This window comes from Meriones unguiculatus, chromosome 7 (genome assembly GCF_030254825.1).
Source record: "Meriones unguiculatus strain TT.TT164.6M chromosome 7, Bangor_MerUng_6.1, whole genome shotgun sequence".
NCBI classification, from domain to species: Eukaryota; Metazoa; Chordata; class Mammalia; order Rodentia; family Muridae; genus Meriones; species Meriones unguiculatus.
Window position 1 is genome coordinate 44,062,646 of NC_083355.1, and position 13,103 is coordinate 44,075,748.

Sequence of the window (13,103 nt, forward strand, 5' to 3'; positions counted from 1 at the left end):
CTGTGATTTCTTTCTGTTAGTCTCTCTTTCTGGATCTACTACTAGACGAATATTGTAAATTGTAATCTGCTGCTACTTTGCTTCTTTTTAATTCTCTGCCTTGTCCTTTGGGGCCATTTTCTGAATCATTGGTTCAGTCTTCCTGTTATACTTTGCTCTTTCCTGGTGCCTACTCTGCTCTTTGTCCTAGCTGTTAATTTTTCTTTCACTTAGCAATACCATTTTTAACTTCCAGAATATCTAGATGACTCTTTGCACAGGGGCATAATGTCCTCTGAAATCTGAGTTTTGAAGCTCTGTATTTCCGAAGGCCCTGAGCTGTCCATGAGTTTGTCTGGCGTGTGGTGTAAGATCTTTACTCTGTTGGCTGTCTGTAGTGTCTTCAGATGTGTGCCATCTGTGCATGTGTGTGCCTGCCGTCTGTGCGTGTGCACCATGTGTGACCCGTGTTGGTTAGAAGGGGACTATGGATCCCCTGGAACTAGTTAGAGGTAGTTGTGAGCCACCCGCCATGTGGGTGCTGGGAATTGAACCCAGGTCCTCTCAAGAGCAATAGTTGCTCTTAGCTGCTGAGCATCTCCTCAGCGTTCGTGTCTTTTCATTTGTGAGAAGCGCTCTTGGGCTCTAATTTTCTTCTTTAGTCTTATTTTGCCAGGAAACCCACAGACCGTCGAGTCTGTCACCCCTTTTCTCGCCTGGGTTTTGACTGTTACTTAAATCTGTCCTAACCTATAAGACTGAGGCAGGAAGTGAGGTTGCTGTATGTGGTAGGGGCACCATCTGACAGTGGAGACGTTCAGGGAGTGCTAAGGAATGTCGGAACAGACTTGGCAAAGTGCTAGGGAAATCACCACCCTTCCCCTCGTCCTTCCTAACCCTTTTGCACTTAGAGGTGGCTAGTTGCCATATCAGACTGGAAATCTGAAAAAGCCAAGAATGTCCCTGAGCAGGGCGCCATGAGCCTAGGCAAGAAGGACCCACGGGTGGAGGCAGCAGACCTGCCCTCAGTGGTAGGGAGGCGCAGGAGGGTGGCACCACCTCCCTAGTCTCAGGGCCACTCAGCGTTGTTCCCACTCTTTCCGTTATCTACCTAGCATTTACGTGTCCCTTCTGTAGGGTGGGCCCTGTGAACGCTAAGCACATGCTTTGCTGCTGAGCTGTAGCCCCGCCCACCACAAACACAGCCCCCTCCCAATTTCTGATCCATGGTTAGCTGAATCTGGTAGTTTGGGCCCACAGAAGCCGAGAGCAACGGTGTTTGACTTTAGTTTTAAGAGTCTGCACCTAGAGAGATCACACTGTGTTTATCTTTTTGTATCTGGCTTATTTCATTTACAAGTCCTCCAAGTTTACTGTTGTAGATGTCAGCAACTTCTTTTTAAAAGCTGGATAAAAATCCCACTGTATATATGCACCATGGTTCTTTAACCATATTCATCCATCAGAAGACACATTTGTTTCCATATCTTGGCTGTTGTAAACTTACTGCTGTGAACAGGGCAGGTTCCTATCTGTAGACAGTATGGATTTCATCTTCTTTGGGTATATACCCTGGGTGGATATATATGGATATATATCTATAGATGGATATATATGTAGCTCTATCTATCTATCTATCTGTCTGTCTGTCTAGCTTCATTTGGGGATTTTGAGAACTTTCATGCTATTTTCCATAACAGCTGCACCAATTAACATCTCTGCCAGTGGTGTCCAAAGTGTTTTTATCTCCACACCTTCACCAATGCTTTTTTTTTTTTCTTTTACTTATGATATTAGTCATCCTGATGACCTATTTTCTCAGGTTTGGAGGCAGAAACGGGAGGACCAGGAATTCGCTACATGAGACTCTGTGTCAAATCCCTCCTTGAGGGTTTTTTAAAGATGTATTTTATTTTATTTTTTATTTATGTGTGTGTATGTGCATGTGTGGGCCTTTTTAGATCCCTTGGAGCTGGTGTTGTGAACCACCTGGCGTGGGTGCTGGGGTCCGAACTCAATCCTCATGATAGAGCAGCAAGTGCTCTTAATCACTGAGCTATCTAACCAGTTCCTCATTGGTTTTAATTTTCTGTTTGTTTCTGGTTTTTTGAGACAGGGTCTCTAATATTCCTGGCTATCCTGGAACTTCCTGTGTAAACTAAGCTTGCCTCAAGCTCTCTCCCTTCCTTCATTTCTTTTTTCTTTTCTTCTTTCTCGGACAGGGTCTCAGGTGTCCCAGGGTAGCTGCAAACTCTCCATGTAACTGACTATGATCTTGAGTTCCTGATGCTCCTGTGTGCACCTTCTGAGTGCGTACGCTCCCGCACCCAGTTATGAACCTGGGAGCGGCCATCTCGGCAGGCGCTCTCCCACTGGATATGCCTCCACCCCATTTTTTGTTTTTATTTGGTCATATCCAAGCTCTGAATATGTTTTGGATATTAACTTAAGTGAGCTATATGGTTCCCAGTATTTTCTCTTGACTCAGGCTCTTTGACAGAGCACAGGGTTTCGCTCTCTTTCGTGCGTTAAGACAGTGGTTCTCAACCTGTGGGTCGCAACCCCTCTGGGGCTGAATGACTCTCAAGGGTCACATATCAGATAGCACATATGAAAATGCTGTTTCCTTTTGTGGTCTGTTCCCAAGCTCTCTTCAATCTGAGACAATTCCATTACTTTTGTTGAGTTCTTGTTGTGCTGTTTTTATTTTTTATTTGGGGGGCTCAGTGGTTAAGAGCAGTTGTTGCTCTTGCAGAGGACCGAGGGTTCCATTCCCAGCATCCTCCTGGCAACTCACAGCCTCTGGGGTATGTATGTGGTGCACAGATACATATAGGGAAAAAAAACAGAAAGAAAGAAAAACCCATATACACAAATAATTAAAGAAATGTTTAATTTCTCAAAGGTGTAGTTTTATAAATTTGAAGAAACTTGGTGGGCGCGTTAGAGTGACATTCTCTTAAAGCAGTGGTTCTCAACTTCCTAAAGATGGCACCTCTTTATAGTTCCTCGTGTTGTGATCCCCAACCATTAAATTACAGTACTCTGTAGCTGTGATTTTGTTGCTACTGTTGTGAATCATAATGTAAATTGCTGATACGCAGAATATCTGATATGTGACCCCTGAGAAAGAGTCATTCAACCCTGGAGGGGTTGCGACCCACTGTCTTAAAGAGTGAAAGAGAGAGGAACCCTATACTGTGGTGTCTGTGAGGCCTGCAGATGTTTACAGCCTGTGTTTGCAGCTCTGAAGGAAGTGCATGTGAGAGCTGCTTGCTCGCTTGATTGCCATCCATTTTCAAAGAGGTGCTAAAAATCTGAGCAAAGTCCAAACCTCCTATTTTTAGAATGATTTCTAGTGGGTTGTCCTCCCTTTTGTTTATATAGTGGTGTTAGAACCATCTGGAAGTGATAGAAATAGCTGTTTGTTCAGAGGGAGGGGACAAATCTGAGAGTTAGCCTTGTGCCTTGCTCCAGTGTCATGCCTCGCTGACTATAAATTTCACAAGTCATACGCAAGGTTGAGTTCTCACGTCTTTGCCTGTACGTTTGAAATATGAAGTTCATGGTCCTTGATTTGCCATTTCTTTCAACTACCCTTCTGGCAGATGCCTAAATGTTTGATGTAGCATTTAAGGAAAGATTTTTTTCTTTAATATCTTTCCATTTCAAATTCTCCTGGCTTAAGCATATCCATGAGAACAAATGCTTCTAGTCAGTCAGTATTTCCTGAGAATGGGATTCTTGCATTTCTTTAAAAAAAAAAAAAATAAATAAATAAATAAACCTTACAACCTTTAAATTAATTTTTTTGTTTTTCTTTTTTCCCTCTCAGAGCTTTGTCTAACCTCTTACATGTGAGAGAGGCCTGGCAGGTTGGGAAGTCACATGCTGGAGTGAAAGAAAAAAAAAAAGAGCTCTGATGGCTATTTCACAAGTTCTGTCTGGGCCTCCTGAGATTAAGCTATGAGGGCCATGGTCTACGACCTCAGAGCCTCCCGCTGAGTGTCTGCAGCTCTAGGCTGAGACTCTTGGTAGCACCTATTGCGTTATTTTATTTGACTAATCCGTTCCGTTCAGTAAAGGCGTTATGTGGGGGGTCACACACTCACTTGAGAACAGTGGAAAGCATTTTCTTTGGACTGTCAGGAGATAATGAGTATATCATAGTACTTCTGGAAAACTAGCTTTCCTGCTTGTCTGTCCCTCTGCCACCACTCCTTACGAGGGATTTTATAGGAAACTTTGAGCAACCCTGATGTCACATGGCATGGATGATGCCAGAAGCCACCCATTGGCTTTCTTTTCTTGGCAACAACATGCTTCATTCCCTAGCTTCAGGTAGCCGTCACACAATCGGCTGTCTGTTTGGATGCTGGGAAGAACTTTTTTGTTTGTGTTTGAGACAGGGTCTCTCTATGTAGCCTTGGCTATCCTAGAACTCACAGAGACCCACCTGCCTCTTCCTTCTGAGCACTGGGGGTAAAGGTGTGAGCTGCCATGCTCAGCTGCAGAAGGAACGTTTGATCTTCTATATTAGCTGTTGGGCCGATGGTAAGTCTGACAGCTTATTTCTAGATCTTGTTCAGACAAGTGATTATTCTGTTAGTTTGTTAAGGTCATGAAATAACTAAGAAAAGCAACTTAAAAGAAGTAATGGTTTTTGGACTAGTGATGTATGCCTTTAGTTCCAGAACTCTGGGGGGTAGAGGCAAGTAGGTCTCTGTGAGTTTGAGGCCAGCCTGATATACAGAGCGAGTTACAAACCAGAGACCCTGTCCAGAAAAAAAAAACAAAACAAGGTAATGGTTATTTTGGTTGATGGTTTTCACCCTCCAGCTATGTTGCTTCTGGGCGACATAGTTAAGGTGGAGAGAGCATGTGGTGGAGAAGAGGACTCACCTCAGGCAGACATGAAGCCAAGAAACAGGATCCAAGGACAAAATAGGCTTCTAGGTGGGTCAGTAAAATGGCTCAGTGGGTCAAGATGCCATACACACTCTCCTTCTAGGGCGCTATCCACCGCAGCCAGGCCACATTTCCTTGTTCCAACATTTCCCAATAACCCCATCCAATTATGAACCTGTCAGCAGATCAGTCCATTGGTGAATTCCATTCTCATGGTCCTGTCACCTCTCAGTAGCACTGCCAGCTAATGACCAAGCCTTCAACACAGGAGCTTTCTGGGGAAGGCTCACAAGAATCTGTAACCATTGTAAAAGGTGTGGCTGGCATCTCAGCCAGAAAATGCCTAGGAATGTCATCTGTCTTTGTCAGAAATGTCTCCCAGGCGAATAGCTGCTCTTTCATCTCAGTCACTGGGAGACACTTTAACAACCACTGATGCAAATAGTTCAAGGCAGAAGCTTATTCTTGTGCCCAATATTTATTATGTATCCCACTTGCCACCACTTGTAAAGGTGGGTGCTATTTCCAGCTAAAACTGTAAGCTGGGTATTGTGAAATAATCACTATTGGAAAGATACTGAAGTCTTCTAGCATAGGCCTCTATCCTCTCTGTCCCCACCCGCTTATTTCCCTCCCTCCTCCCTCCCTTCTTCCTTTCTTCCCTCCCTTCCTTGTTCATTCTTTCTTTCTCTCTCTTTTTCTTTTTTTCTCTTTCTGTCTTTCTCTCTCTTACTTTCTGTCTTTCTCTCTCTCTTTTTTCTCTCTCTTTTCCTCCCTCTCTCTCTCTCTCTCTTTCTTTCATTTCTTTCTTATTTGTGAGTGCCCTTAAGAGGCCAAAAGAGGCTGTTAAATCCCCTAGAAGTGTAGTTACAGGCAGTTGTGAGTCACCTGGTGTGGGTCCTAGGAACCAACTTACGTCCTCCAAAAGAGAAGTGGTATTCTTAATTGCTGAGCCATTTCTCCAACCCCTTTCACAATGGTTCTTAGCTTTGGCCTACATAGAGGAAGTAACTTATTACATGTAGCTCATTAGTGGCACTGCTAAGTCTGTCTAGTTTCAAGGTTGACTTTGAACATTAGAAATCATTACCAGTGGGAGCCTGGTCTTGTACTCTTCTAGGGCCAAGACCCATCATATCCTTTGGTTGTCTTTCAAGCCACAGTGCTGGTAGAATCAGCAAGAATGTAATGGTTGGGAATTGTAGTAGAGTAAGCTGGAGGAAACAGAGGCAGAGCTGAGCCCAGCAGCCTCGCTGAGGGGGTCAGTAGCCCAGAGCATCTGGCCATGAGTCAGGTGGGCCTCACTCACAGGATTTGTTCCTTGGCTCAGGAAAGAACTGTCTTCTTGGAAAAGAGGGTAAAAAGCATCCCGGATCTCTGCCTTGTGACCCAGCCCCACAGCCTGCTAGCTCACTCTGGGCAGTTGCAAGATGCTCTGAGGGACAATTTTATGAAAGCACATTCTTTTCTCTCATATCAGACTTCACACTCAGCTCAAGTTTCTGGATGTCTCCTGGGCAACTCCAGGTGGGGATAGGGCAGATTCTAGCACAGCTTTATCTTGAACATAAATGGAAAAGAATATAAAATCATCTGTAGAAAGGGCTTAGAACATAGTGGGAAAACCCTGGAAAGTATTTGGAATCAGGCATGTTTATAACTATGCCACAGGAAGAAACTGAGTGTTCCGGGTCCTGCCTAACTCTTGCAAACAAACAAACAAACAAACAAATAAATAAATAGGTCTCGGCCACTTGCCAGGTTCTCAGTAGAAATTGTGGTTTTAGGTTCACTATTTCTAGAAACTTTATAAAATCATTCCAGAACTTTCAGGGCAGAGTCCGAGAAAGGAGGCATGCTGTTTCATGGTGTGTTTAGCAAAGCACGTCTTTCCTCAGGCTCAAGGAGTTCAGCAGCTGCCCCAGAGCCTGGCTCTCCAGCTCTCTGTGGCTGGGACAGCCAGATATCTCCAGGGGCAGCTGGCAGGGACAAGGAGGACAGGATGGTAGTGCTCATTGATGCACACTTTCTGTTCATCCTACCTGCTTCTCCTTTTTCCTCTTTCCTTCAAACTGAATATTTCTTGAGCACCTATTCCTGCAGATGCCGCTAAGAATCAGCCCGCCCGCCCCACCCTGCCCTTCTTCCTGGTTTTCCTTACAGTGCAGTCTTCTGTTCACATTCTCTTGAAGTGAAATCTTCATCCCACTGCTTGTTTTACCTGCCTTGTTTTGTTTTGCTTTGTGAGACATGGTCTTGCTATGCACTTTGGTCTGGCTTTGAACTTGTGGTCCTCCTGCCTCTACTTTCTCAGTGCTGGGGTTACAGATAATGCCCTTCACTTTTAAAGAATTGATCATCTTGCTCTTTTTTGCTTTTAGAGAACATTCTTTTTGTTACTTGTTTTTAAATGTTAGCTTTCTGATTTAAAATATTATTAAAAGCAAATATAAAACCACCCTGAGACAGTCTGAACTACCCTTCCTACTCTGCAACCCCCCCCCGGAATTGGAAACAGTTGTTTCAGTAATCCAACAGATTTATGTTTTATCAGGGTGCTGTTATATAATATTTCCATGCAGTGTAACTACCCCCAAATAGAAATATAAAAGATCAGCATATGCACCTCACACTACATAAGGGTGACCTAGAACTGTGTTCTGAGGACCGAGAGCATACCTCAGTGGCAGGCACTTGTCTCCCATGCTCAAGGTCTAGCACTGCAAAAAAGGAAAAAAGGAAAAAGGACAGTAAGACTCCATTGTGAGACGCCTGCCGTAGCCCTGCTTCTGTGTAGCGTCTCTTACCTAGCTGTCCATGATTTGTTCTTCCCTGGTAATCGCCTGCGTAGTCCAGTAGGTCCACGCACACTTGAATGTGGAGCTTTGAGAATGGCGCCAGTTGTTAATACAGTCCTTTTCCTCCCAGGGTGAAGGCTGCGCAGACTGAGTTAGGACAGCAAATCCTGGCTGATTTTGAAGAAGCATTTCCTTCCCAGGGTACCAAGGTACTGGTTTGCATTTGCCTCCAACCTTTAGACGTTATCACTGTCCTCATACTCCTGTAGTGAGTGTGAGGTACGTGAGTGGTAACTCATGTTGTGCCACTCCAGAAGTGTTGGCTGGCACAGGCCACTGGCTGCCAACTCAGACTAGCCTCTGTTTTAAGCATCTCGACGAAGTGCTGATCATTTATCTGTGTCCTTCCGGAGTCAGAAAGAGGACTTAGGCCAGGAATGTGATTTGGTTTGTAGAGTGTCTACCTACGCATGCTTGAGGCCTGGCTTTGATCACACCACACATAAATTGGGTGTGGTGGTGCTTGTTTGTAATCTAAGCCCTAGGAAGGGGGAGGCAAGAGAATCACAATTCCCAGTTCATCTGTGCCTACATAGTGAGTTTGAGGCCAGCCTGGGCTACATGAGACCCTCCTCTGGGGGAAAAAAAAGTACATTTGTTTTGTTCAATTTAATGTGTGTCAAATCTTGTATCTAGTCTGCCCTATAAACTCACCCCCCCCCCCAAGCTGTGTTTAAAAAATCTTCAAACCACAGTGTTTTAGGATTGTTACATAACACTGGTTTGCTGAGAAGACAGCTGGGAGGTGTGTCGGGAGCTTATGCAACTCTGACACGGTCCAGAGACTCGCTTTTAATGACGGGTCCTCTTTGAGATCTTCCAGCCTGTTAGTGTCTGCGTGGCCCACAGGCTTTCGCTTGGGAGCTGTTGGGTACGTGTCTCTCTCCTAGGCTTCCCTCCCCTGCCGTCACTGTGCTCTTGTTAGCTCCATGCCATTAGGTAACTGCTAGTAGCTCCATCCTTCACATCGCAGCAGATGTCATCTTAATGCTTTGCATGTGTCTCAGAGGACAAAGCCCATAGAAGCTTGTTTTCTCTGTTATTTGAGCCATTTCAAGAGGAAGCGTTGTTGAAGGCAGAGGTGAATCGGAGCACATGGCCAGCAGCATTCCTTGCTGGGCTTTGTGGGTGGAGATGGGGATATACATTCACTTGAGCCAAGGGGCATTTCCTGCATCTGCTCTATAATTCAATAACTGCAAAAATCTTAATCACTTTTCCTCTGCTGCGTTTTAGGAAGTAGGTGGGGATGGCAGCCTGGCTTGGATAGATTGCTGGTCTTTATAGGAGACAGCTCCTGACCTTAATGTCTCCGTGCTTTGTAGCTGCCTGCCAGGAATGTGATTATTGTAAACCACTTCACTTCGCAAACCTCATTTCCCTACTCACCCAGTGCAACTCAGGAAAAGCAAAGATTGAGACGCCGGTATTCCTGTTGACCCTATGAGGAAAATGCCTGGCTAGCGGCTGCTCTTTCAAGCTAGCGGCTGGTTGTAAACCATTGTCTTCCTGGGCGACTGCCTTCCTGTGCCCTCTGCCCCATCTCATTGCATGATGCTTCAGAAGGATGTGGGTGAAAGCTGTCTTTACTTTCGTCCATCATCTAACCATGGCCTACTTTCTATCTTTTCTCTCAAGTCCCGGAGGGCATAAAGCGTTAAAAGGGTTTAACGACTGACTTCCTTTTCTGGCTATTAACTTAATGGAATGTTGTTAAGAGTTTTTTTTTTTTCCCTCTCCCTTTTTAAAAGGCTATTTTTCTAAAAGGCCTTATGTTATTAATCCTAATTTACCAATTGGAATAATTTTTTTAAAGTATCGATTGGTGGGTATGCCTGCCCCCCCAGCAGAATGAAGCAGAAGGATCATGAGTTAGTTTGGACTACATGGCAAGTTCTGATATCCTGTCTTAAAAAATTAATTGAGCTGGGCATGGTGGCACACACCTTTAATCTCAGCACTTGGGAGGCAGAGACAGGCAGATCTCTGTAAGTTTGAGGCCAGCCTGGTCTACAGAGTGAGTTCAGCACAACCAGGGCTATACAGAGAAAGAAACTCTGTCTTGAAAAACCAAAAACCAAACAAACAAATTTAGAAAGACAATAAATGTGAACTTTTTAAAAAAGAAAAAAATTTTTTATATTTATTTTTTATTTTTAACTTGATTTTCTGTACACTGGTATGAAGAGTGTCAGATCCCTTGAAATTGGTGTTACAGCTGTGAGCTACCATGTGGGTACTAGGAGTTGAACTTGGTTCCTTTGGAAGAACAGCCAGTGCTCTTAACCACAGAGCCATCTCTCCAGCCCAAAAAGAAAAAAATAATTAAAAATTTAAAATAAAGTATCCAAGTGTGATGGTTTGAATAAGAATGTCTCCCATAGTTTCTTGTGTTTGAATACTGGTCCCCAAAGGGGAGAAGTGTTTTGAAGGGTTAGGTGTGCCACTTGGGGAGGGTCTTGTGGTTTCAAAAGCTAGCACCATGTTGGCACTCTCTCTTCCTCCTCCTTTTAAGTAAGGATGTAAAGTCTCAACAACTGCTCCACTGCCCACATGCAGCCTGCCTTGCTCTGGAACCAGGAGCCCTAATAAACTCTTCTATAGGTTGCCTTGGTTGTGGTATCTCTTCACAGCAATAGCAAAGTAACTAGGATACCAAGATAATCTAGTACATTTTTTGTAAATGAGAAAACTTAAACCTCTGACCCCATAAATTTTGGCCTCCATGACTTGTCAGTGAGCTCAAGCATTTTCATCCTGAAAGCCAGAGTTACACATTCAGTGAGTTCAGAGAACAACAGAGTAGCCATTCAGAAAGGAGCAGGTCATTGTAACAGTTTTGGCTCACCTGAGTATCAGTTGAGGTGTAAAGAATTGACAAAAACAGTGAGGAAAGCTTTGGAAGAACTTGTGCTCTTCCTGATTCAAGTTCATTGCTTTTCAAGTCAAGTGATCTTTCCCAAGCCACCAGGCTAGCTAGTGAACCAAGAGCTTCCAAAATTCTTTGTACTGTAGGGACGATGGTCAGCACATACATTCAGTGATGCACTAGCAGGTCAGTGAGATCCCGTTGGTTTGGCAGTAAACAGCCAAAAAGAAAGGATATAGCTAGTATATCCTTACAGTCCCTCCCCACGTCTCCTCTTCTGGTCACTGAGTCATTGTCATAGTATTTTACCTTTGTCTGTGTGGACTGGCTCTCAGTGAAACAAGGTTTGGAACCTGGGTGTGGGTTTTTAAAACCACCACCCTCTTCGTCATAAACATACCTCGTTAAGATCAGAAATGACAGTTGGGCCTGGTAGGGCATGCCTGTGATCCCAGCACTTGGAAGGCTGGAGGAAGAGGACCCTAAGTTTGAGGCCAACCTGGGCTACATAGCAAGACCTTGTCTCTAAGCAGGAAGCCAGGCAGGTAACAGCACAAGCAAACAACACAACAGGAGTACTAGGAAGGTTGGAGCAGGGAAAAGCAGTATATGTGAGCAACTTTTGAAGCCCTTCAATGGAATCTCTGTTGTCATTCTGGCTTTTTAGGTCTCTCTCAATTTTGATTTCTTGTGATCTTTGCTGGTACTGTTTTCATGAATATCTTGCTGTTAATTCCCAGGCTAGTTTTTAGGTAGGCTAGTGCAAGACTAGGGTAATGTTCCTTTCTCAAAGAACAGTTAACTCAAATATCCATCTCCTGCAGTAAGACAGGTGCCCAGGGAGAGACGTAGTAGCAGGGAGAGACAAGTAGGAAGCAGCTGTCGTGGCCAGGAGATGGACAGGTACTTCTGTCACCTGAACAACTGTATGTTGTTTGTTTTACAGAGGCCAGGAGGACCCAGCAATGTCCTGAGAGATGCATGCCTGGTGGCTAATATTTTGGACTCCAGAATCAAACAAGAAATCATCAAAAAGTTTATCAAACAGCATTTATCAGAGTATCTAGTACTTTTTCAAGAAAACCAGGACGTAAGTATTGCCTGGACGAGGTCAGATAAAACAATGTCGTTTTACTGAAAAAGAAGCCGATGCTGCCTTGCTCCTGACCCCTGCCTTACTATAATAGTCCAGTTAGCTGTGGATCGTGCTGTGCCCTGACTCACAGATCCCCAGGCGGACTTTCAGCTCAGTGGTTCTTCACCACCCTGAGTCACTCACCATCTGGAGAAGTTCCTAAAAGCCGTGGATCTTGTCTGCCCGAGGAGTGTGCCTGGACATAGTACTTGGCACACAGGCCTAGGGAATGCATAGACCCTGATGCCCAACCGTGGGTCCCCAGGTGGAGAAGCCCTAGTTCAAGGAAGTTAGCTGGCATAGACTCTTTTTAAGTGGGAGAAACGGAGGTTGGCTGTCTCGGGTCCCAGCTTTTGCTTGCTATTACTACTTCTGAGCACTGAGTGGTTTTGTTCCCTCCTTCATGAGGTTGCCTGGCTGGACAAAATTGACAGGCGTTATGCTTGGGTGAAACGCCAGCTTGTGGACTATGAGGACAAGTATGGTCGGATGTTCCCACGGGAGTGGTGCATGACGGAGAGGATCTCAGTAGAATTTTGCCATGTGACGAGGTAAAGCTCAACAGCCCCCTGCTTCCAGTCCTGTCTTGAGGCAGTTCTCTCTGTCTCTGTCCTCCTTACCACCCTTCTGAGTCTCCCCCAACCTTAGTTGTTTGGGAACTGAACCCAGAGCCTCATGTATACTAAGCAAGTGGGCGACCATTTGGTTATACCCCTATTCCAAATCTTCCTTAAAAACTGATAGAAAGTACCTTCAATTTGTACACTTGAAATACACTGTGAAACAAAGCTCCTTTTTATGTGATACTGATTTCATTTTTAAAAAATGGAGTTTTAATATTTATTTATATCAGTTTTAAGTTCACGTCACAATTAGGTGGTCATTACAGAGAGTCCCATGCACCCCTGTCGCTGCACACACACATGCCCCCAAATGTCTCTTCCTCCCCTAACTGAACCTACCTCAACGTGTTCACCAGACCCCATGGTTTCAGTAAGGTTCACTGTTGGTGGCATACTTTGCTGTCATAGATCGGAGATGCAGTATTTTTGATTTATTAATTTTCATGTGTATGGGCACTTTATCTACATGTGTGTCTGTGTCCCGCATGCATGGCTGAGTACCCACAGAGGCCAGAAGAGGCCATAGGATCTCCTGGAAATTACCAATGGTTGTGAGCTGCCATGTGGGTGCTGGGAATTGAACCCAGGTCCTCTCGAAGAGCATCCAGTGCTCTTAACTGCTGAACCAGCTCTTCAGTCTCTAGACACGATGTTTAATAAACAGTCAAATCAACTTCTTGAGAAGTTGCTTACTAATTTCTCTCAGCTTCAGTCTGGCACGCTTGCCAAGC

At 44.6% G+C, this 13,103-nt stretch overlaps 1 protein-coding gene across 1 annotated transcript in view; it reads left to right on the top strand.

Annotated features, from left to right (window-relative positions):
* Vps53 (VPS53 subunit of GARP complex) overlaps positions 1-13,103 on the top strand; it is a 130,137-nt gene that overhangs the window by 49,310 nt on the left and 67,724 nt on the right. Inside the window, exons 8-10 of the mRNA XM_060387277.1 lie at positions 7,816-7,894; positions 11,561-11,704; positions 12,158-12,300. Of these exons, the coding sequence (XP_060243260.1) occupies positions 7,816-7,894; positions 11,561-11,704; positions 12,158-12,300 (366 nt within the window). The remainder of the gene's footprint in view (positions 1-7,815; positions 7,895-11,560; positions 11,705-12,157; positions 12,301-13,103) is intronic.